At 41.5% G+C, this 24,890-nt stretch overlaps 1 protein-coding gene across 1 annotated transcript in view; it reads left to right on the forward strand.

Annotated features, from left to right (window-relative positions):
• Positions 1 to 24,890, forward strand: part of atp1a2a (ATPase Na+/K+ transporting subunit alpha 2a) — a 48,830-nt gene that overhangs the window by 23,365 nt on the left and 575 nt on the right. The window contains exons 12-23 of the mRNA XM_033649951.2: positions 2,559 to 2,638; positions 4,728 to 4,837; positions 6,086 to 6,261; positions 10,308 to 10,444; positions 11,951 to 12,101; positions 12,918 to 13,086; positions 16,818 to 16,972; positions 19,583 to 19,706; positions 22,342 to 22,487; positions 22,581 to 22,711; positions 22,875 to 22,976; positions 23,218 to 23,309. Of these exons, the coding sequence (XP_033505842.1) occupies positions 2,559 to 2,638; positions 4,728 to 4,837; positions 6,086 to 6,261; positions 10,308 to 10,444; positions 11,951 to 12,101; positions 12,918 to 13,086; positions 16,818 to 16,972; positions 19,583 to 19,706; positions 22,342 to 22,487; positions 22,581 to 22,711; positions 22,875 to 22,976; positions 23,218 to 23,309 (1,573 nt within the window). The remainder of the gene's footprint in view (positions 1 to 2,558; positions 2,639 to 4,727; positions 4,838 to 6,085; positions 6,262 to 10,307; positions 10,445 to 11,950; positions 12,102 to 12,917; positions 13,087 to 16,817; positions 16,973 to 19,582; positions 19,707 to 22,341; positions 22,488 to 22,580; positions 22,712 to 22,874; positions 22,977 to 23,217; positions 23,310 to 24,890) is intronic.

The raw sequence follows: 24,890 nt of genomic DNA on the forward strand, positions 1-24,890 counted from the left end.
GCAATATCATAATATTTTAGAAGATGCATTTCCAGCACTTTTCCTCACCTTTTCTTCCTTAGATGCTTCGACTGAATCATGCATATTCATTTTTAACCTTTTTTCCATCTGAGGAAGGCAGCCTGAACATGCATGCTCTTTTGAAGCGACACCCTGCTTTACATTCATACTGTTGCACACATTTATGTTGGAAGCTGACACAACAGGCCACAAGCACATCACTCTTAGCCACAGAGAAGCTGTTGCAGTGTTGCAATATGCGTTATTTATGATAGATAGATACATGTGAATTACACACTGGCGGTTTTTGTTTTCTTAGAAGATGCTCTGTTGCCACTTTTGATGGACAGAAATCCTTTTTGTGTGAGATGGTCTTTGGGTTTGTGTAGGGTTAGGTGTGAAAGACCTTAAAGGGACAGTTCACCCCAAAATCAAAATCAAAAATACATATTTTACCTCTTACCTGTAGTGCTTTTAAGCAATCTAGATTGTTTTAGTGTGAGTTGCCAAGTGTTGGAGATATTGTATATAGAGATGTATGCACTCTCTCAAATATAATTGAAGCTAGATGGCACTCAGTTTGTGGTGCTCAAAGTGCCAAAAACATTCATTCATTCATTTTCCCGTAACCACTTATCCTGTTGGGGGCAGGGTACACCCTGGACAGGTTGCTAGACTATCGCAGGGCTGACAAATAGAGACAAACAACCATTCACACTCACATTCACACCTACGGACAATTTATAGTCACCAATTAATCTGCATGTCTTTGGACTGTGGGAGGAAGCCGGAGTACATGGAGAAAACCCACGCTGACAAGGGGAGAACATCCAAACTCCGCCCAGAAGGCCTCCCCCACCCTGGGTTTGAGCCAGAAACCCTCTTGCTGTGAGGCGACAATGCAAACCACAGTGCTAACCATCGCCCAATATAGGCATAGGAACTTTTTTTTCCCTTCCGGACTACACTCGGCAACTGTATCACAGCACAGAGGGAAACATGCATCTACTGCTAGCTCACCTAGAACCACTGAGCTAGCTAACATTACTGCACTGCCGAGGAGGACACCATTAATATTTACATCTCACGCTGTCATGAGCACGAGCCTCTTGTCCATGTGTAGATGCACGACTCCTTCTGCGCGGTGATACAGTTGGTGGGTGTAGTTTGGTTGAAAGAAAAAAGTTTGTGCAGAAGGAAACGTGCATCTACTGCTAGCTCTCCTAACACCACTGAGCTAGCTAAGGGTAGAGTTCCGCCAAGGTGGACACCATTAATGTTTACAACTCGCAGTTAAAACACCACAAGCCGAGTGCCATCTAGTTCCATTGTATTGGAGAGAAGGCAGACATCTCTATGGACAATATCTCCAACTATCAGCAACTCACACCAAAACAATCTAGACTGATAAACAGAACTACAGGTAGGAGGAGAGATAGGCATTTTTAATTTTGGGGTGAACTGCCCCTTTAAATAAAATGTCAAAGTATAGGAAGCTCTTTGTGATAACTTCTGTCTCAGACAATATCAGAATTTGTTGCTGAAGTCTGCTACTTTTCTGATGAAATTAGACAATAAACAAGCATGTGCTGCATGGTGCTTCCACCTCTCAGTCGATCAAGAAACATGTGGAACGGTTTTAAATGTGTTAAAGACTACTACTACAACAACAAAAACAGCATTTCCTGTGTGATGCTACAGAATTGTGCTATTTTACAGTACACAATAGATCACAACCGGCGCTCCTGAAGGGTCTTAAGTTAAGCTGCAAGCTTTGTTACATCCTGTAGGAGTCGACAACAACACTAGCAATGAATAAAAGTTAATATTGAACTATGTAAAAAGTCATCACAAAGAGCTTAAACATCTTGCTCAAGGGCACCGCAACAATTAAGACAAGGGGAATGTTTCTGCTTTCCACACCCAGTCTTTCCCATCCCGTCTGGAGATTTGAACCGGCATATGAATAACACAACAGTGATGTTGAAGCAAACAAAGGACTTCCTGCATGCATTTTGTGCACCTGTTCCCTGACTTAAAATAGGAACGTCTGTGTTGAGGGAAGGAGAAAAAAAAGCAATTTTGCTCTGGTTTCCTGAGATTAGATATGCTGTGACTCAGATACAAATTACCTGGGGGTGTATGTGTTTGTATGTGCATGTGTGCATGTGTGGGTGTGGGGGATGGAGTAATGCAAAATGTAACACCACAGGAATACATGTGAGGGTGTAAATGAATGCTCCTTCAGCACGGGGGAATATATATGTGGCTTACAATGTGCACTCCCTCAAGTCAGCATTGATAAGACTTTTATTTCAAACCACTTGGAAAGATATGACACCAACAACTAAGAAATGATTGCTGGTACGACCGTAACATTCACGGTTAGGCGTTTCTGGAGAGCATGTCTTGTCCGGAGCCTTTCTCTTATTAAAACAGAAGCATCTAAGACCAGCAAGAAAAAAGCAGACATAAACTACATGTTGCATCTTGTTTCAAAATAAATCCTGTCATGTTAAGTCCTGACCAGTCTTCAAATATTCTCTCCCTTTTTCAAGCTCTCTGTTCATGAAGTGGAGGACAATCCCTCTGGTCATATTCTGGTCATGAAGGGAGCGCCGGAGAGAATCTTGGACAGGTTGGTCAATCAATAATGAATCGATTATACGTCTCCCAAGTGAGGAAGCACAAAATGTATACTTCTTTTTCATTTCCCAATTCCTTCTCTTCCAGGGATGTAGTGGGAAAAAATGACAGACTCCTTGAAGGCTGGCAATATTTTATATGTTTGATTTTTTATTGTCAACAAATCCCATGAAAAGACTAAAACTAACTTTGAATTGATCCCAATAAGTGTTGTCTGTATTCAAAACCTGATATGGCTTATTACTCTGTGCCATGTATGTCCACTGTTGGCCAAAAACTACTAACACCATGTAGAAAATATTTAAAGAAAAGTTAAGACATGCTCTTTCATCACCATAAACATGGGCACTGTAGTGTATTTGTGACGATCCCACATACACCGTTCTGCTGCTATTCACGAGAGCACCAAATCCACCCAATAAACTTAGCATTTACTCCCTCTGGAGTAATGTACACAATACAACACTTAAAAAAAAACCAATTAAACTATATATTTGTGAGCTGTTTTAGCAGGAACTAATGGACTTGGGACTGACACTCACAGACAGGGTAGGGAGAACAGAAAGTACTGGGAGAAGCACTGATGAAAACCACCAGAGGGTGTAATGGAATGGAGGGTGGAGTTTGGGTGCTGAAAATACTACTGTGGGACACTATCTATCACACTTTATTTTGTCATATTGTCACATTAAAGGCACTCCCTGAGAGGAACTGCCCACTGAGGAGCTCCCCCAAGAACTACCTATCTTCAAGGGCTTTTATTTTTTGTTTGCATTACCACCGCTGACTGGCCGTTGGTATGGCATCAGCACTTCTACACAAGCTGTCCCAGTCACATACATACTCAGTGTAGCTTCACAGTTGGCCTATTTGTATGTATTGTCTTCTATTTTTTTGTTACAAGCTGTCGTTAGTGTTTGGGCTATCTGTTGTTTACATACCTAATGGGTTTTTTAAAATGGCGTTTGTCGGTGCTGCATTAACTCGTGTGTTTGACCAATAACTGTACACTTATGTTCTCAAGGTTCGTCTTGTGCTGGGAGAAAATCTATACTACAATAGGAGCTAAAAAAGTCAGTCAAAATAGCATTCTAAAGCAGCATCTCTATCAAAAACTTTCAATATAATACCCTTGAGCTCTGATTCCACTGAGCAATTCGGTACAGTTCAGCTGAGTTTGGTACGCTTTTTTTCCGTTTCCACTGTGAAAATTTGTGCATGGTACCAGTGGAACCGCTCCATACCATACCCATTTATGGTACCCCTTCTGTTGGGGTACCTAGCACACAGATCTGGTACTAAAAGGTGGAGCTGTGAACACCTCAGTCTGTTGATTGGTCAAGTGTTGAGTTGTGGCTGGTTTTGAAGCTCATGTACCCACTGTTCATACCATGGAGAGTTTTATTAGTAGACTGTAAATAAAATGAAATGGGGCTTTAGAACCAGTAGGCCTATATAACCAGTACCAACATGTACCCAAACCATCGATCTGTTTAGCATTTCCACCACAGACCATACTCAGTGTAGACGGTTGATACCATATAGTAATAGCTGCATCACAGCTCCATCCAGCTCTCACTGTATTTCCTCTCTACGGGTAATATAGAGGAATGTCTGCACCTTTCTGATCATCCATGGAACGAGGTTGCACGCCAACATTTGCAGAACAAAACAGAACAGGTGTAGAGCAAGAGTAACAATTCTCTTTTGACTAAACAACGGGCTGCAGTGCTCTAGCTCCACCTTTATTGTCAGATCAGTGTGATACGTACCTCAACAGAGGGGTGACAGAAAATGGGGGCTCTTAGAACTATGAAAAGGTGAAAAGGTTCCTCCGGTCTGAAAAAACATGCTGTATGTATAATGTCACACTCAGGTTGAGGTTCAGTTTCCTCATTTGTCAGACCGAAAAACTCCTCTTCATCAGCCATTACCACTGATAGATTTTTAAGTTTAGTTTGCGCCTGTTATTTTACATCAGTTTGTTAGCATGATTGCTGTACAGATAAAGGTTTCATTATTATCAGTAGAAGCAGTCAAAATATTATTAATAACTGTTATTATTAATAACTGTTTCACAGGTGCAGCACCATTATGATCCATGGCCAGGAGCAGCCACTTGATGAAAACTGGAGGGAAGCTTTCCAGAGTGCCTACATGGAGCTGGGAGGACTGGGAGAGAGAGTGCTTGGTATGTTTCACCTCACCTGCTATTATCAGCCTGGGAATAGGTAGCTGAGAGAAGCAGCTGGACACAGCACTCACCTTTTATAATCTCCTTGGCAAAGAGGGTAGTTCAGCCACATGGCCCCATAAAAAGTGTAGACTGTTTTTATTGCAACAGTGTATTCAAAGAAGAAGCTTTGGGCACTGCAGTCTTCACCAGAATTTCAACAGACAGACATGGAATTAAAGCTAAAATTACCATTGTTACATGCAGTGTTAGAGACATGGGTTTTCTGGAATTAAGTATGTAATGTTGGACGAATTATGAGTAGGTAATAGACTGGTTATTCAATACAGGTCAAACTCTGCACTAAACTCTGATATAATTGGTGCATGACATAATGTTTTTCCTTGTAAAATGACACATTTTGGGTAAAAAAAATATCATTAAAAATATCATTACCTGAAGTTCGGCTTTCAATATCTCTAAAGTGTTCAGCATCCAGACTCTGTAAATGTCATCATCTTGACAACCAAGGAAAAAAAGTTTCCTGGCGTCTTTTTGAAAGTGCCATAGGTAATAATTATGTGCTATCATCATTTTGTTAGAGTAGGTGTCACTTTTTTCAAACAGCGAAATGTGGAATAGTACCATTTTTGGAGTGAAACTCCTGAAATCATGTAAATTATTAAATCTAAGTTATGCCTTGGGTGATGATGATGATGGGTCGGGTGTGTTTCATGACAAAGAAAGCTTTCTCTGCTTTAAGACTGAGCATTTTATTGTGCTTTGCTCTATAGGGATTCAGGAGATGCATATTTCAAGGGCTGTGGGTCATGAATTAATAAAAGTGGCTGATTCAATTTGTATTTCAGACCTGCAACCTCCAAATCTACATCTAAAATTAAAAATGATTTGTATGCATACTGTAGGTAGGTAAAGGATCACTGCAGCGAGGACAATGTGTTTTCCGAAGGCGTCTTTGAGAGCCTCCAGACCTCTTTCAGATTTCCATATCTTTGAAGTGTTTTACTGTAAATAGAGACAGAAAAACACACGAGAGCATCCTTATTGTTTATTGGATATTTTGGACATAAAACATCCTTAGGGTCATGAAAAATTTGTCTACCTTTTAAAGTGCTGCATAAATTGTCAGTTGATGTCAAAGCAACAAAACAACAGCTTTGTTTTTTCTTTTTTTTAGGCTGAAGTACACTTTGAGGTGTCAGTCAGTTATGAATGATCACCTCACTGATCTCCCTTCTCTCGCAGGCTTCTGCCACTTGAATCTGTCTTCATCCCAGTTCCCTCGAGGATTCACCTTCGACTGCGACGACACGAACTTCCCCACCGAGCAGCTCTGCTTCCTGGGTCTCATCTCCATGATTGATCCACCGCGTGCTGCTGTGCCTGACGCAGTGGGTAAATGCCGCTCCGCTGGTATCAAGGTAATTGGTTCCACAGATTCAACCTTCATTGTAGTTCCTGAAAAGCCCTTTCCTGGGGCTTCATTTATTGGTCTCTTTAGAGAACGGATTTGCACATCAGATGTCATTTCAATCACTAAGTGCAGTCCAAATGACAACCGATCACTCCGAGATAAAAGTCGATAGATAAATGAAGCTCTGGTGGTTAGAGGAAGCTGCTGAAAATATATTCGGTATAAACTCTAAAACTCTGAAAAGGAGGCCAGCAAAAGTAACATCACCATAGTGCACAGATTCCATGTTTGTTCAGATGTTGTGTACTCATCTCTCCCAGGTATGACTGTTTTTGCAGAGAAAGGAGTGAAATTACAAAATCTTAAGAACAGGAAACATCTGATTTTTGGTGTGAAAATAAAAAGCGTCAACACAAAGAAATGCTTCTTTTTAAAAAAACAAACAAAATAAAACTGCAGATTAGGTACATTTACAACAAATTTTCTTATATGTTAAACAACTGCAGATACGCACAGAGAAGATGTTTTGTAAGAGCAGCAATAAGCTGGGCCCCAGAAAGGTTAAACAACTTCAACAGAGATAAAAATGGATAATGAGTTGAATGAGTTGTTCTAATTTCAGGGGGGAGTACTACACATCCGTTAAAAGGATTTTGCCCATTTAATTTCAGTTACAAAAGTTATGATGCATCCTTTGATAATGAAGTTTTGAAAGACACACTGTAATTGGCTTAAAGAACAAACTAGAGGCAGAAGTATGTAAAGATGTCACTATTGCTTAAAGGAGAGAAACGTTTGATGAGTTTAAGCTTTGATAAAATGATAAGATCACAAAGTTTTCAGCAGTCTTTAAATGCAATATATCAGCTTTGTTTTGACTGAGACGTTATGGTATTATGCCATGTCTTTTTTGACCTGATAAAAAAAAAATGTGGGTAGACAAATGGGCAACACTCTCATTTATACAAATACTTAAACACCTTAACTCCAGACTAAACTGAGATTTAAAGTGGTGCGTGTGATTGTTAAAATGTTATTCTATGCAGATGATAAATTTACTATCTGTGATGAGGTGTGTCAGTATGTGTGTGTAATATAAGTGCTACATAGTGTCATTAAGTGTTCATTAAGGGCTACAGGTGTGTGTGGCTAATTTTTGTCAATTTTGTATATACACACATACACACCTGCACAAATCCGGTGTATTTCCTCATAGCTGAGCTCAGGACGAAACTAAAGCATGTGGCTCTGTTGCTTTAATTACTTTTTATTGGATTAGCAGTATTAACTTTCACTGAAATGCCATCCTCTGCCCACTGCATCAGTCCAGAGGGTTTAGTGCAATAGGACTATAATGTGCTCTGTTTTTATTGCAGCTTCATTCAGCCTGTGTGTGTCCTGCTGTAGATTATGAGGGTGTTGGAGACTTCACAAATGTACATAATATGATTAATAATTAATTACATAAAGAAGCAGTGTGTAGGATTCAGTGGCGTTGAGGACTGCAGATTGCAACCAGCTGAAATTTGGTCAGAATTCCTTCAGTGTTCATTGTTCAGGAGGTTTTTATCGGGAGCCACATCAGCTGCAGAGGTCTCTTTCTCTCCAATGCAAACGAAACAGGTGATGTAAAACGGTAAAAACACTGAATAAAGCATTTTCTTGTTACAAATCTCGGCGGCACGGTGGTGCAGTGGTTAGCATTGTCGCCTCACAGCAAGAGGGTTCCTGGTTCGAACCCAGGGTGGCGGATTCGAATTCAGGGTGGGGGAGCCCTTCTGTCCCTTCTGTTCCCTTCTTCTCCCCATGTCAGCGTGTGTTTTCTACGGGTACTCCGGCTTCCTCCCACAGTCCAAAGACATGCAGGTTAGGCTAATTGGTAACTCTAAATTGCCCATAGGTGTGAATCTGAGCATGAATGGTGAGTCTGTCTCTATATGTTAGCCCTGCGATAGTCTGGCAACCTGTCCAGGGTGTTCCCACGTGTCTAGCCTGATGTCAGCTGGGATAGGCTCCAGCCCCCCCACGATCCTCAACAGGATAAGTGGTTAAGGAAAATGAATGAAATTCGTGTTTCTCCAACGCTGTTTGGCCTGTCACAGATGGGTCGCTAGCCGAGCACCTGCTAATGTGTGCTCACCTTTCTTCTCTAATCATTTAAAATGCAGACATTTAGGAGGTTTTTACTGGTAGCGTTTATCCAACGCCTTTGGGCTCATCACAGAGGAGCTGCTTACTATGGTGGCCGATGTTAGTGGCCAATGGTCCTATCTAGAGCCAGTGTTTGGTTTGTCTGTTCTGGGCTACTGTAAAAACATGGCGGTGCAACAGGCAATCTCTGCAGACTAGGACATGCTCCCTATGTAGATATAAACGGCTCATTCTAAAGTAACAAAAATTCTTATTTTCAGGCGATTGTACACTACAGAAAACATACTTATTATATTATTTTTCATTTCTGCCAATATGTCCTTTTAATAAGAGGTTCAGATGCAATATAATGAATATTCAAAATAAGTTATTCCTTTTGGTTTATAAGAATGCAGTTATGACATAAACTAAACTTTAGAACAAAAAGATCATGATTACACTTTTAGTAAGATTAATTACTTGAATTTTGGCCACTAAAAGAAAAAGTTAGATTCATAAGAGTCCCAGAAATGTGCATATTTTGTCTGATGTAAGAAACTGATAATGAAACACATTATACAGTGTGTTCTACTGTAACTTATGTGATAAAAGGAGAAGAGAGGCTTTTAGTCAAGTCTGCTTCTGTCTGTCTCTTCGATTTGAAAAACATTTAGATGATATGTGTTGGAAAAGCACTTAACACTGAAACTAGTGTTACATTGTGGAAGGTAAATTGAAATATGCCTCGGTGTCATATTGGACAGTGTTCTTTCTTTTTCCCCCCACATCAGTAACATTACCCGTACTGCCTTCATGCACTTACGTAACATCTCGAGACTCCGTCCATCTCTCACCCAACACAACACCCAGGTCCTGGTCCACACACTTGTCACTTCACGTATCGATTACTGCACCTCAGTCCTCACTGGTCTCCCCAACAAACTTCTCCATCGTCTCCAAATCATCCAGAACTCTGCCGCCAGAATCATCACCCATACCAAATCCACCGACCACATCACCCCCATTCTCATTCAGCTCCACTGGCTACCTGTCCATCAGCGAATCCAATATAAAGTCCTTCTCCTTGCATTCAAAGCTCTCCATAACCTGGCCCCCCAATACCTGTCAGACCTTCTCCACCCTTACACCCCCACCCGTGCTCTACGCTCCTCCTCAGCTGCTCTTCTGTCTGTCCCTAATTTCAAACTGACCACTATGGGTGGCAGAGCCTTCAGCTGCTCTGCACCCAGACTCTGGAACTCTCTGCCCCCCCATATCCGTCAGATTGACTCCATTGGACAATTTAAATCACAGCTTAAGACCCATCTGTTCAGACTTGCCTATCCGGTTTAATTTTCTGTCATGTATTTTATCTATTATCTATCTTTAATGTTGTATTATTGGTATTTTTGTATGTTTTTATTGTAAGGTGTCCTTGGGTGCTCAGAAAGGCGCCAACAAATAAAATTTATTATTATTATTATTATTAAATATGCCACCTGAAGCCTTTATATAACATTGTTAACATTGTTGGAGGTGTACTGGAGGTCAATGAATAGGAAGTATTTTAGGAAGTGCTTCTCGCCAGCCTATGCAGAGCGCAGTCATCATAGACATATCCCACTCTTGTTTTTGGTCACAGACCCTTATTTTCAGGTTGTTTTTTTCACAGTCCCACCACTCTGCCTATGGGAACAAACAAGATTTTTGTTGGTGTATATTGCCAGATTTGAACCCTTAACCCCTAATAGCTCCATTCTTTCTCAGTGTAACTACACAACACATTTAGATGACTTATAGACCCTAAGGGCCCATTCTGCACTGTAGCTCGGGCATACTATGACACATGACATGCAGGTGAGATACAGAGGGGTTTAATGTGATAATGCTCTGTGATTTATGGGACCTTCTGTTTGTGGTCAGGTGATCATGGTGACGGGGGACCACCCAATCACGGCCAAGGCCATCGCTAAAGGTGTGGGCATCATCTCTGAAGGAAACGAGACAGTTGAGGACATCGCTGAGAGACTGAATATCCCTCTGAGCCAAGTTAACCCCAGGTGTGTGTGTGTGTGTGTGTGTGTGTGTGTGTGTGTGTGTGTGTGTGTGTGTGCGTGCGCACATGCCAGAGGAGGTTTAGGCTGTGTCCTCGAGCATCTTAAGAATAACATTTTGTGTAACTGTGCCTGTGTTTGAGTATGTGCGTAGTGATGTGTCTGTAGGATGTGTGTACATATACCACTCTTGTGTGTGTGGTGTGTGTGAAGCCATTAGATGGTTATCAGCTTTCTCATTAAAAGTGGAAACAAGGGAAAGCAGCTACCTTGGCTCTGTCTAAAGGTGACAAAATCTGCCTGCCAGCACCTCATTTGTTTAAAGGGATAGTGCACCCAAAAAATGAAAATTCAGCCATTATCTACTCACCCATATGCCGAGGGAGGCTCCACCTAATGGAAGCTTACGGCGCCCCAGATTCAAACGTCCAAAAAACACATAATTGAAACCACAAAATATCTCCATACTGCTCGTCCGTAGTGATCCAAGTGTCCTGAAGTTTTTCCAAACAACTTTTTATGTCGGGGCTTCAGGACACTTGGATCACTACGGACGAGCAGTATGGAGATATTTTGTGGTTTCAATTATGTGTTTTTTGGACGTTTGAATCTGGGGCGCCGTAAGCTTCCATTAGGTGGAGTTGTGTCACTACCCACTCTCCCCTTGGATCTCCACAAGGGATGTGAGGACTCTAAAACTTCACCTGAGCCTTCATCGGCATATGGGTGAGTAGATAATGGCTGAATTTTCATTTTTGGGTGCACTATCCCTTCAAGGAAAAACTTCTTTATAGGGAAAAAGAGGAGGTCTCAGGAAGATCAACTTCCATGCAAGTCGCCATATGTACAGGGAAGACAGAAGTAATAATAGTAAAGTTACAATATGGAAAGTCAAAATGACAAAATGTAGTTAGATGGTAACTACTGATTGAGCTCTGCCAAGAAATAGCAGAGTTGTGAACTCAAGTCAGGCTTGAGTCACAAATATGAAGACTTTAGACTCAACAACTGTTTAGGACTAGAAACCCAAAGTGTGGCACTTTGGACTTGACTTGGGACTTGCCTGTCTTGACTTGGGACTTGGGTGCAAAGACTGGAGACTTGCAATGACTTGGTTCCACCTCTGAGAATTAGTCTGGCACATAGCAGGACAAAGCCAGGCCTGCTGTTTTGCCCATTTCTAATCTTTATGCTAGGATAAACTAACCAGCTGGGACAGATATGAGAGAGGTACTGATCTACTCATCCAGCTCTGCAAAAAAATAAATAGGCGAATTTTCCAAAATGTCAAACTGTAACTTTAAGACAGAGAGCATGAAAAAGGCTATGTTTCCTCTGTGTGTGTGTGTGTGTGTGTGTGTGTGTGTGTGTGAGAAAGAAACAGAAAGACAAACTTGAGGAAAAAGCAAGAAAATGTCAAAGCTCCCCCTTGCATAATTGTCCCTGGTATGTCTGACTCCTTACTGTGTTTCTGCGTGCACATATGTGTGTGTGTTTGTGTGTGTTTCCAAGGGATGCCAAGGCTTGTGTCGTGCATGGCTCGGACCTAAAGGACATGAGCCCTGAGTACCTGGACGACATGCTGAGGAACCACACTGAGATAGTGTTTGCTCGCACCTCTCCACAGCAAAAGCTCATCATAGTGGAGGGCTGCCAGAGACAGGTCAATGGACTGGAGCGTGTGTGTGTGTGTGTGTGTGTGTGTGTGTGTGTGTGTGAGAGAGTGTGTGTGTGTGAGAGTGTGTGTTTGGGCCTTTATGAGAGCATACAGCTGAATAGCGATGTGTGTGTTCATAAGGTTGAATGTAAGCGTGTGTGTGTGTTTGTGATAAAGTGTGGATGAATGCTTGAATGTGTCTGCTTATTTCTAAGTGTGGAGGTATGGTTGAATACAAGTGTGTGTGTACGTGACTGCATGTGTGTGTCCCTGCCATTTAAGGCTGAATACAGTTTAAAGTGTTTGTAATTCTTTGTGTGTGTGTGTGTGTGTGTGTGTTTAAGCCATTTGTAAGTGCAGGTGGTTGAATGGATGAATACAGGTTCTTGAGCATGTGTGTTTGTGTAAGTGTGCATGCTATGGAGTATATCCTTGGTCGCAAGTGTGTACCTGTAAAGTGTATGATTAATTGCACATCCAGCTCCTATATTAAATCCTATATATAAATATGTTCCTTATGTATGTGCTCAGCTTTTATGTTTGCATTGTCGAAAATAGATGTGTGTAAGCACTTGCGCACATCCCCATATATTGAGGTCATGCTACAATTCACCCTGACTTACTCACTCTCACGCCGTGTGACTGAATGATTGCAACTCAATTCCATTTTTCATTTAATCTCCCCAGAGCTGCTTTGAAAAGACATTATTAAGACAGAAGGGGAGGGGGAAAGAGAGGGAAACTGAGAGAGAAAAGCTTAAATCACGGCACTTATCTTTCTCTTCTTGACACTTTTTGTTCGCCTGGTTCTTGCGGGTGCAGGGGGCGATTGTAGCAGTGACGGGCGACGGCGTCAACGACTCCCCGGCCTTGAAGAAAGCTGACATAGGCGTTGCCATGGGGATCGCCGGCTCTGATGTTTCCAAGCAGGCAGCTGACATGATCCTGCTGGACGACAACTTTGCCTCCATCGTCACTGGAGTGGAGGAGGGTGAGTGTGGGGGAACAAAGGGGGGGGGGGGGGGGGGGTTTAAAAACTTTGAAATAAAAAAAAAAAAACTCTGCCAGCAAGCTCCTTTATCATGTCGCAATAGAGACGGGAGATTATTCTTGAATAAATAATTGAAAATTGAAAATGTGATGAGGAATATTGTGGTTGATATCACACAGAGCTGCAGACTTTGGACTCGGGTAACACTTCATTTGAAAGGGTGTGCATGAGATTGACATGACACCTGTCGTGAACATGATGTTTATGACTGTTGCAATTAAGTGTCATGTAATTTGTAATGTACAGTGGGCATTGTTTGGGATGTATTTATTAAGGCAACATAACCTGTCATAAACGTGCCATAGCAAGCCTAATTATCAGACTTAATGATCTATTTAGTTTATGTGTTAATGTATCTCATACAATGGTTCGTATGATATCCTACGAAAATGCATGTACAATGGTTTGTATGATATCTAACAAAACTCAAAACGTTTGCCTAGTTTCACACAGTCCTGAACACTGGTCTCTCCAAGGGCAAAGTTATATGTTTGTTTTACCCATCCACTGCCCCAACCTGCCTTGTTACACAGACTTTCGCTCTTAAAACCACCTCCATCTGTACTCCTGCCAGCGCATTGGTTACGTGATCACAATCTTCCCAATGACATGGATTATATGCAAATTACTGGCTCATGATTATGTGGGTTATATACAAATTCTGGTCCATTACTTTACATAGATATATATACAAACAGTGCATGAGAACAGCCTGGTTTAAAACTGTCATGTATGGTTGGTTTTGACATTGGTTGTCATGACACCATTGTAATTGTGCCGTTACTATTTTCCTTGAACTCAACTACAGTGGAACAAATTGGACCATCATTAAAATGTCATTAAGTGTTATTACGCTGTCAAATGCTTTTATTCTGGTGTCATAGCCTTAGTGTATGCATACCCCTTCAAATAAAGACTTATCAAGACTTATGACTTGGACTAGAGTCAGAGTCAAAGACTTGAATTGACTTGAGACTTAAAAGGAAAAACATCCATCTGGCGCACATACTATCCGGGTGCAAAACAGCTCTAACCCAAGGATGCTATAGGTGACGCCACCATAAAATCACTGACACACTAGAGTGGGAGAGACGCAAGAAGAGGCCGGTCTGCACAACCTCAAAGAAGACAATCTCCTTCATCAAGGAGGGAGTCAAGCCCTTCTCAACCAAGAGAGCAAAATCCAATCTGCTGCAAGCCACCAATTACCTGGGAGATGGTGGTTGACGTGGGAAGAAGGCTGCAGTTCCCGGAGGTGGCGCATACAACCCTCCAGCCAGACATCGTGCTGTGGTCACCCAAAGACCAGAAGATAATTCTGGTCGAGCTAACAGTGCCATGGGAGGAAGGCTGTGAAGTAGCCCACCAGAGGAAGGCCTTGCGGTACTAGTCCTTAGTCCAGGATTGTATGGACAAGGGTTGGCAGGCGTGGCTCTTCCTGGTGGAGATCGGATGCAGCGGTTTCCCAGCCAAGTCATCATGGCGATTATTGTCAGCTCTGGGCCTTGATGACAGGAGCAAAAAACAAGCTGCTCGCAAGATGGGGGAGGAGGCTAAATGAGCCTCCTGTTGGATTTGGAGTAAGAGAGAGGAGGAAAGCTGGAGGTCAGGAGCAGATAGGCAGTGATTTGGCCAATCACTGCCGGCCCTCCAACTAGAGTGTGTTGTGGCTGAGGGCCGAAACACACAGGGACAGTTGGGAACCACCTGATGATATTTGCTCCTGGCCAAAAGCTACAGTTACCTTGATAGGTCATAAAACAATGCACCAACAAGTGTATGTCACAAGTCAAGTCTCAAGTTTTGAAATGATAAAATCTGGAACAACAAAAAAAGAGACATGACAGCACCGACCGAGCCTTACATATTTTACCTTTATATTGAAGGAACTTGATCTCGGCCATGTAAAGAACGATATTAACTAGGGCTGTCGATTGATTAAGAAAATGAACTACTTAATCACACGATTTGCTTTTTTGGATATTTATCTAAATGTACAGTCACATTATCAATGTGGAATAAACACAAAAGAGGGATATTAAATTCAGATCCTGTTGTTTAACAGCATCTTTTAAACTTTGAACACAGATTCTCTCCTGTGAACTACAGATTTCCAAAAAAACCCATCAAGGCCATCAAAATCGACCCTCGCTTGAAAGTCATATTTCTTAAATGCACTATCAGAAAACAATTACAGATTCCATTCTTTATGAGTGAAGTACACTGTGATGCGCAAGTAGTTGTCATTACTCGCAAAAGTCCAATGATCCCCTGTGAGAGTGTCGTCCTTTGTTTGATCAAGCACATTCACCCTCCTTGTCCTCTCGCCTTCATACAAAGTGCGTATTCTTGACACAATGGTTCCTCTCGAGGGTAGATCATAAGAGATGTCCCCCAATGCAGTTTGAATAATTTCTCCCAGTCAGTCGTCTTCTTCTGTGTCAATTTGGCAGCAGTTTTTAGCTTCCCATTTAGTCAATGCATTAGTCATTTTTTCACTTGCAGTTTTTGATATTCGCCCATGATTACCACATTGCTGTAGATCGGTGCAGCCATGTAGTTTCGGGAGGCTGTTTTGCTTTGAGGTGATATGTCAAAGACAGTTTTCTTCTGTGGTAATATAAACTGTGCAGATTTTCTTTTTCCCAAAGATCTGTCAAACAATTTTTCACAGAAAAACTTTCAGCCTGAAACTCCATAATTATTTTTATCCATCTTTAGCCAGGATGGTTCAGTATGGCGACACACGTCACAGCCACCACAGGAAGTGAACAAAACACATCTTAAGTTTTTTAAACATGCCAAACATTTCAAATTAAACACAAACTTTAACACGTTATTTGGACAGCACTATCATTAAAATCTTTGAGAGGTAACTATTCAAATGTATCAGTATCATGGTCTGTATCAGAAACATGAAAGACTTAAATCTTAACCTGCAGTTTGCTTATTAAGACTTGTAAAGTGACACTGCTCTGCCTTCAAGCACCTGACTGAAGAGTTACTCTGACAGATTTGAGATTTGACTTGAGCCTTGCCACAAGAGACTGGTATTTAATTAAAGCGAGGGGTTGCTAATATGGTCTGTGAAAACCATTTTGATGTGGATGTGCTGATGAAGCAGTCAAAGTAATTTTTTTATTCCAGTAACTTCAGAAAATTCACTCTAACACAATGAAGCATAGAAAAGGACAATAATGAAATTACACTGTGACAGTGTGTAAACATAGACTGTAAAAATAATAGACGTAGCTACCATGAGGTCACCCATTGGTTTGTGAACTCCCATTTTGAAGTCACAAGTTTGGCATTTCGGCCATAGCCATCTTGTTTTTTTTTTGGAGCCAGAGGTGACCTTATTTGGACGAGAGGCTGGAGCTTTGGAGAAGTGAGGGATATGTTTATTTCTGCTGTAAAGTTGGGCATGTTAACATGGGGGTCTATGGGGACTGACTGGCTTTTGGAACCAGTCTCAAGTGGCCGTTCAAAGAACTGCAGTTTTTGGCACTTCTGTGTTGGCTTCATTTTCATCCCTGGAGGTTGCTGCCTGTGTGTAACTCGTGTACCATCCCAAATCTACACATACCCTAATGTTAATAATATATTTACATTCACATATCTTGCACTTCTACAATAAAACATTTTCTGTCTTGTGTCTCTGATCACTGCAGGTCGTCTTATCTTTGACAACTTGAAGAAATCCATTGCATACACGCTGACCAGCAACATCCCAGAGATCTCGCCCTTCCTGCTCTTCATCTGTGCCAGTGTTCCTCTTCCTCTGGGAACTGTCACCATCCTCTGCATCGACCTGGGCACTGACATGGTGAGCAGTAGGGAAAACTCGGTCCCGCAGTCTCTTTGTAGATATTCAAGTGATAATTGTCCTTCATTGTCTGAATCAATACTCTTGACTAGGCTTCTGAAAACATCCACTTACAGGGTACTTTGCAGATTTTCAACCAGCTTTGTATCACAACAATGTGGACAGTGTGTGTAAATGAACTGGGGTAAAGATGCCCCTGCTCTTTCTCAGCTCAAATCCGTTTCAGGTCATCCTGCTCGAATTTTCGCTGGCTCTAGGACTGATTAACTGTAATTCAACATTATTTGTTACCAGCTGTAAAAAGCTTGCATTACATCACTCACTAGCTGGAACATTTATCAGTCCAGTGTGGCACTGTGCATTTTGGTAGTTGCAGTTTTTCCACCTCTTGAGCAAAAGCAAAAGCCCCTGTCCTTTTTTTCTGTTTTCTCTGATCATGTAGCACTATTTTCAAAAGTAATTGTGTCTTTCTCCTGCACAGACAGCCCAGTTTTATGTAAAGACCAGCTCTCCAGCAGTGAAATACTTCTTTAATAGATGGATAGACTGCTGCCAAGCCTGTGTTTTAACTGTGTGATGCACTGATTGTTGAAGAAATCTCTCTGTTTCATGGCCCTTTAGATGCTGGTTTCTATTGTTTGTATTTGAAAATTATAGCTTCCTCCACACATTCAGTTTACAGGAGGTCATGACAACAAAATACATGCTTGTACATTCATCTTTATTTATTGGGTTATATTCCAAAGCACTCTCAGTGCTCAAAGCCAATTTCTGGCTAATTCTAGTGATTCTTCTCAATGAGGGGATGCTAATTATTAGCATGTTGCATTGCTAAAGGCAAGGTAAAGGTGACATTAAGGTAACTAGTGTTAATACTGGTGTCAAATATGAGTGCCTGGAGGTAAAAAGAACAAAATGTTTGGTTTAATTTGTTCTTTCTGTTGGTGGGAGAAATTCGCTTTTGGCTCACCGCCGACGTCCATTTGTTCGAGCGGAACAAAGACCGGGTGACGCTCACATACAGATTTACATTTCACAGCTCTGCCATTTCCAGATGCCAGTCTCTCCATTGTATTTCCAGCAGCAACAAAAAGAGTTGCTGGCACGCTGCTTGCCTGAGGGGCGTAATCCATCATTGCGAAAGAAAGGAAGCACAGGATGAATATATTCAAAAGGACTTGTTCACTTGTGTTCATTACTGTAACTTTAATTTTTCCTGCTCTCAGCCACCAGACAGTAGCATGCGGCTGAAACTGGTTTTTATACATCCCAATAAAACCCTACAAGTAATGAGGTACATGTACTATATGGCCTCATATCTGACTGTCAGGAAACATTTTAAGTCCCCACAGGTTAAAGATAAAGAGGATCTGTTCACTAACATTGTTAATAAAGCAGCTTCACTTATTTTACTCAGGTGACATCAAAGATGAACCTCCTTGATTTTGTAGCAGCAGGACAGATTTGTTCATGCTCACACATGTTTACTGAACTGTCTAAGATCACAGGGACAGTGCATTCCTTATTGGCTGGATTTCTCTTCAAAGATGTGATGATTGAAGTTTAAAAGAACCTTATTTGTGCAATTGTTTTGCACATAAAAACCCTTCCCTTCAAAGTAACATGTCTGCATGTATTTAATAACCACTGGTGGAGTGAACAGCTGGATGTCTGTTTTGAAGAGTAGGACCCTAAAAATGAAAAATATTTAAATATTCATAAAGTACCTGAAAAGTGTTTATAGTACAGTACACAAGTAAAATTACAAATTTCCCATGTCTGCTGGTGAGGTTGTTAACAGCTTGTTAACAGCTTAGTTCAACTCCAGGCAACAGGCTTGAGGGCTCTGCTGAGATTTAGCAGTGACAAGCAGCACTTGGAGTCTGCTATGATTATTTTTAGCAAGCACTGCCATGTGGAAAAGGATGGCTGCAAAAGATGTTTATCAAAGCAGGATGTGGCACACTTAAGGATGCTTCAGATTTGGATATTGCACACGATTACTCACACACACACACACACACACACACACACAGATGCACACTTTCAGAGGTGTAAAAAATCAATGCCAGGCATAGTCACATCCTTCTCCCTCTTCTTGTCTTTCTCAACGGCAGTGGGTCAGGGGAGGGTAACACCAAAACAAACTGGATTTGTAGACCGCAGAGCATGTGTTTAGTTTCACACAGTGCCAAGTCCCCACCTCAAATCCCACCTAAGTCGCAGAGATATCCTGCCCTAAGTCACACATATTGCTCTGGTGCTTACCTGGTAAAACCAGCCAATATAAGATCTTTATTACAGAGACCTTCCTACCCTCGTATTTTATGAGTGTCTTGAAATTCACTATCAGGCTCTCTCCTCTCTCCGCCCCTCTCTTTGTCACTGTCACTTCTTCTTTTTTCCCCCTCCTTGCCCTTTTTCTGTCTTTCCTCCTTCCACACGGTGATTGAATGCTGAATCATATTAATGGTGATATGTCTAGGGTAGCCCGTGTCTGGCGCTGTCATCATGCCTTTGTACTGTTGCCACAAAGACAAATTCCTGAACATTTATTGCACAGAGTGCACAAAATGAGCTGATTCTGTGCTGTCCTCCCATTTCTTCCAGGTTCCAGCCATTTCATTGGCTTATGAGACAGCTGAGAGTGACATCATGAAACGCCAACCGAGGAACCCCCAAACAGACAAGCTGGTCAATGAACGCCTCATCAGCATGGCATATGGACAAATAGGTTTGTCCTCTTGTGTCTCATAACCTCTCCGGACCATAGCTCTTAAAGCTGAATCACTGTGACAGGCCTCTGGTAGTGAAGTTATGTTATAATAAACATCACAGGAATGAAAACATTAAATATTGACATTTATCAGAAATCTTGGCATTTCTCACCACCTCTGTAAATGTTTAGGCACCTACAGTTAAGAAAAACAGATCGAGAGGTAAGCAGACAGGCAGGAGAGAGTCCCACAGTTTTCTTCTAATTGTCGTGACATTTAGAGGAAATTGAGAGTGGAGAGTGCAACAATTTTCTACTTAATCTTGGTCATGTTTCACTGGCTGTAGCCTCACTTGAATGCATGCTTTTTATCTCTGGTTTTATATGGTTTGGGAATAGTGAAACTCAAAGGCTGGCCCAATTTTATAGGCTGTTAAATAGGTCAAAATATGACAGGGCTTCATTGGATGACACACAATTTAAAGCTGAACGCGCTCAAAACAGCCGGAAACTCACATCAGCTGCCATAAACCTTCCAAGATGACCACCACTGGGGCAAAACTTCTGCAGGTCACATCAAATCACATTTACAATCCGGCATTCTGACATTACAGCTTGAAGTCCTGAAGCACCCACAATGAACATGTAACTGATGATGTGATGCAGAGTGACACACAGCAACAGGAGGGTTTCTAACACTGTAAGCAAGCACCATGAAGAGAGGTAAAAGTAACGGCATCCTAAAAACAGATGCAACCAATTTTCTTGTCACTGCGTAAGTGATGTTAACATCTGTCAACATAAACACTGACCTGGCGCCGGGTTTCAATTTAACACCATAATGAATGGGATGATTAATAAGCATTGTCTCAATCTTTGATCAGTGCTTGTGGAGGTTTTGTACATGTGAAGACTTTAGCTCTGAAATAAGATGTCCATCATGTTGAAAACGTTACGCCCACTCTGACAAAACACATTTCCCAGCATGAAATTAAAACTCACTATCGGCTATTATTGCAGTCCTCAGCTGTCTGGAGCCATTTACTTACAAAACAGCAACATTATAGAGGGCAGAGGGAGGAAGATATAATCACCTGTGCTGTTGCTGAACAAATACTAAGTGGCAAACAGCAAGTGGATGGAGGATGAATGTCCAGAGTGTCATAAAATGTGCAGTTTCTGGGTCAATTTATTTGTCTTATTTCGGTATAACTCCTGCAAATAAGTGATACAAAATATTGGACCGTTGGTATTATTAGTGCTGCTGTCAAAATAGCTTTTGTCAAATGACACCCATTATCTGTAAATCCTGTAATTTTCCTAGTTGTTCTGTAATAACATTGGCCCTGTTGCTACACTGATGGGATACAACATTATGAGTAAAAGTCAAATCCAGTGGCACAGAATTTACACTCTGGCCTTGTATCCATCCATACATCCATCCATACATGCATACATACATACATACATACATACAAACATACATTACTGTAGTTGTAACTTGTACTAATATCCCCAAATGAACATGATAATGGTTTAACTAGCACTGAGATAAGTGTCTTCAAAACACCACACATTTTATTCTACAGGTCAAAATGTGCTGTTAAATTCTTAGTAATTTCTTGGTTTAATTGGTACACTTTGAATTTACTGATAACAATTAAATGCTAGTGTAACGGTCAGAATCTTTTAGTGAGAGCACAGCAGGTCAGACAAACATGCAAATTATGTTTCTCTACAGACGAGCATGTAGTTCAACTCCTTATGATAACTCAATTCTAACTGAAATAGCTGAAACTGGAGAACATCTTGCGACGGGGTCACTCCAGCTCTGATACAGCGATTCACCACTGAAAATGAATGTCAGCCAGGGGCGTAAAGTGGGGCTGGAGGGGTGATGGCCCTGTCCCTATTTCTTACCCCCCTACCTCTGCTTCACACATCTTTGAATCCTGCCCTCAATGTGATCTCAAATACTAGCCTGTAAAGTTTTGTGAGCCAGGGATGTAAAGTGGGGGGTTCAGTCGCCCCTTCCCTACTTCCTACCCCCTACTTTTGCCCCCCTTGCTCCGACCCCAACCATCTTCAAACTTGGCATTCATTTTAATCTCAGTCACACAAGTGCAAAGTTTCATGACTGCATTTTGTATGGTTGCAAAGTTATCCTGTTGATAAAGTCTGTCCACAGACATATAAACACCTGGCAAAATACTGAAAATAGCTTCTGTGGTAGTAGCCTTTTACACAGACACCGATGACGTCAGGACGCTGGCTGACTCTGTCGTCTGTGGACATTCCCATAGGAAAGTTGCAATAGAACTAGCGCTGCCAGTGGCAGTGATGTGATTGGATCCACACACACACACACACACACACACACACACACACACACATGAAAACAGTAACAGCCATTACAACACTGGGCTGGTAATAGCTAAACTTTGTGTCTATTTTCCCTTTAACTTGTACCAAATGCCACAGTTCTTTACAGAAAACATCAAAGAGAAATTATTATGAAATTACAGACCTGTAAAATAAAGTGTTGCCGTGAAATGTAAAATAATGTTCACAGTAGTTAACCCTTACTAAAAACACTGAGAATAGGTGAATAGATTATGTTTGGCTTTGATTCATTGCACATTTTTGTTTCCAGGGATGATCCAGGCTGTTGCTGGTTTTTTCACCTACTTTGTGATTTTGGCTGAGAACGGCTTCCGCCCGTCTGATCTGGTGGGTGTCCGTGTCAGGTGGGACGACCGCGAAGTAAATGATCTGGAGGACAGCTACGGGCAGCAGTGGGTAAGGAGCTGGGCTAGAGACAAACCAGCACAACCCTTTGAATATTGACATACTCACCAAGGACTAAATACAATGTGTGTTTCAACCTTGCAGACCTACGAGCAGAGGAAGATCATTGAATTCACCTGCCACACCTCCTTCTTCGTCAGTATTGTTATTGTGCAATGGGCCGATCTTATCATCTGCAAGACCAGGAGGAATTCCCTCTTTCAGCAGGGCATGAAGTAAGTGAGGGAGGAAGGAAGAGGTGGAATGTAAGTTGGATAAAAGGATGTAAATTTAAGGCATGTACTTTAGAGGCAGATTCATCTTTAAATAATAGACTGTAACATTTTCTGTGAGTGTTTTAGATTAGTTTGAACCTTTCCCTTTCTCCCTGCTCAACAGGAATAGGATCCTGATCTTCGGTCTCTTCGTTGAGACCGCTCTGGCTGCTTTCCTCTCCTACTGCCCTGGAATGGACGTTGCCTTGCGCATGTACCCCCTGAAGTACGCTCTGCATATGCATATCTCCACCGAACCGAAAAATAACCTCTTAAAGACCTAATAGGCTGCCATTAGCCTGTCACTCTCGACTTTAAATGAAGTCTGTGATCTTCTTAAACACCACGTTGTTATCCTTAATATTCAAAAATGGCTGCAATGAATTTAACAATTTGCACCCTGCCTGCGACTCAGTGCTACTCTATCCATCCCCGCCACTGTTAAACTCTTTCTCTCTTCCTCTCAGGACCCTGTGGTGGTTCTGTGCCTTCCCATACAGTCTTCTCATCTTCATTTATGATGAGGTCCGTAAATTCATTCTGAGGAGGAACCCTGGAGGTAAGCAGTTATTAAGAGAAACCGAGATTAAAAGGTTTCAACCCTCTTTGTCTTGTTAATAAGCCGAAAGAAAAAAAATTGCCAAGTGATGGTGCAGTGATTGACACCCCTATCTCAGGAAGCACATGTGCCATTTTCCATCAAGACCTCTTCTCCTGTGCTCTGTACCTCTTCGAGCCTACTGTCCTTGTACAAAAAAAAATCCTAAGAGTAGACCACTTATCCACTCCTTTAAGGACACACTGATTGACAAAGTCACCATAGCTTTGCTTTGCTGATTTGACCCGAAGGATCCCAGCAAGTATTTGACAGATGGTGACACGCACTCGAAGATCAAGTTCAGTGTCAGACTAAATGAGCACAAAAACATTATATGAAAACAAGACAAGAGCCTTTGCTGCCTGTCATCCACCCCTCTTCTGCATTTACTCTCTCTCTCTCTCTCTCTCTCTCTCTCTCTCTCGCTCTATCAAAATAAAAGCAGAAACGCCAAAACATAATATTAAAAAAACAAACAACAAAAAAAAGGAAACTACAGGTACCAATTTTACAAAACAATGTTGGTAGCAATTAGGAATGATTATTGACGACGAAGACTACAAGCTTTAATTTAGGCGTAATGCTGAAAGCACGGGTTTGAAAACACGCACTGTTGCCAGGAGCCGCCATTTTGAAATCTCTTTCGTTTTTGTTTTTTGGACAAAGTACACAATGCAAATTTTGCAATTTGCATAGTCTTTCTGGCAGATTTTTATGTGGTTATGTGTTGTCTTTTTTTTGTTTTGTTTTTTTAAAGCAGGAACTGTAATAATTTTCCATTTAAAAGTTATTGTTAACCCTAGCCATAACCTATGCAGCTGAAAACTATCAAGCTTCCAGCAAGCCACACAAAAAGCTGAACAATTCTCCAGCTTTTCAAAGCTGCAGCCTCCGCAACACTTGACTGATTACTGTTTGTCTTCCAGGTTTGATTTCTGACAAAATAGCATGTAAATGCACTGCTGCCTGGCACTTTGCATGGGAATTCAGTTTGGTAAATGGAGCATAAAATCAAGGCAAATAAACAAGAAAACATTCAGTGTTGAAAATCACACATCACCTCTGAAATTTAATTTGATCTGATTCTTGGGCCAACGGCTGCATCTGCACTAGATTTCAACCAAAGTCCTTCCTAACTTTTTAATATATTTTGCTAATTATCTGACAGGGCTGAAAACATAAGCCACTTCTAATTTTGTTGATGGAAGCACTGAAGACATATGATCATAATGATTCTTCTAATGGCCTAAAGGCAAAAACCTTTAGCAGCATATGAAATGCATAGCATGTAGGCAGCAATCACACTCAAACAAGTCAGTGAACATATGTAAACCTTGCACCAGGGAACAGATTATACCTGTCCAACACCAACAGAAACAGTCGAGAATGACGAGAAAGGAAATTAAAGCAAGCTGATGAAGACTCTTGAGATATGCCCCAAAGATCACACACATGATATGCACTACGCTACAATAGCTCCAAATCTGTTCACTGCCACAGCGTTTCAGCTGATGAGGGCCAAGACATGGGGAGACAAATACA

Source organism: Epinephelus lanceolatus, chromosome 12 (assembly GCF_041903045.1).
Source record: "Epinephelus lanceolatus isolate andai-2023 chromosome 12, ASM4190304v1, whole genome shotgun sequence".
NCBI classification, from domain to species: domain Eukaryota; kingdom Metazoa; phylum Chordata; class Actinopteri; order Perciformes; family Serranidae; genus Epinephelus; species Epinephelus lanceolatus.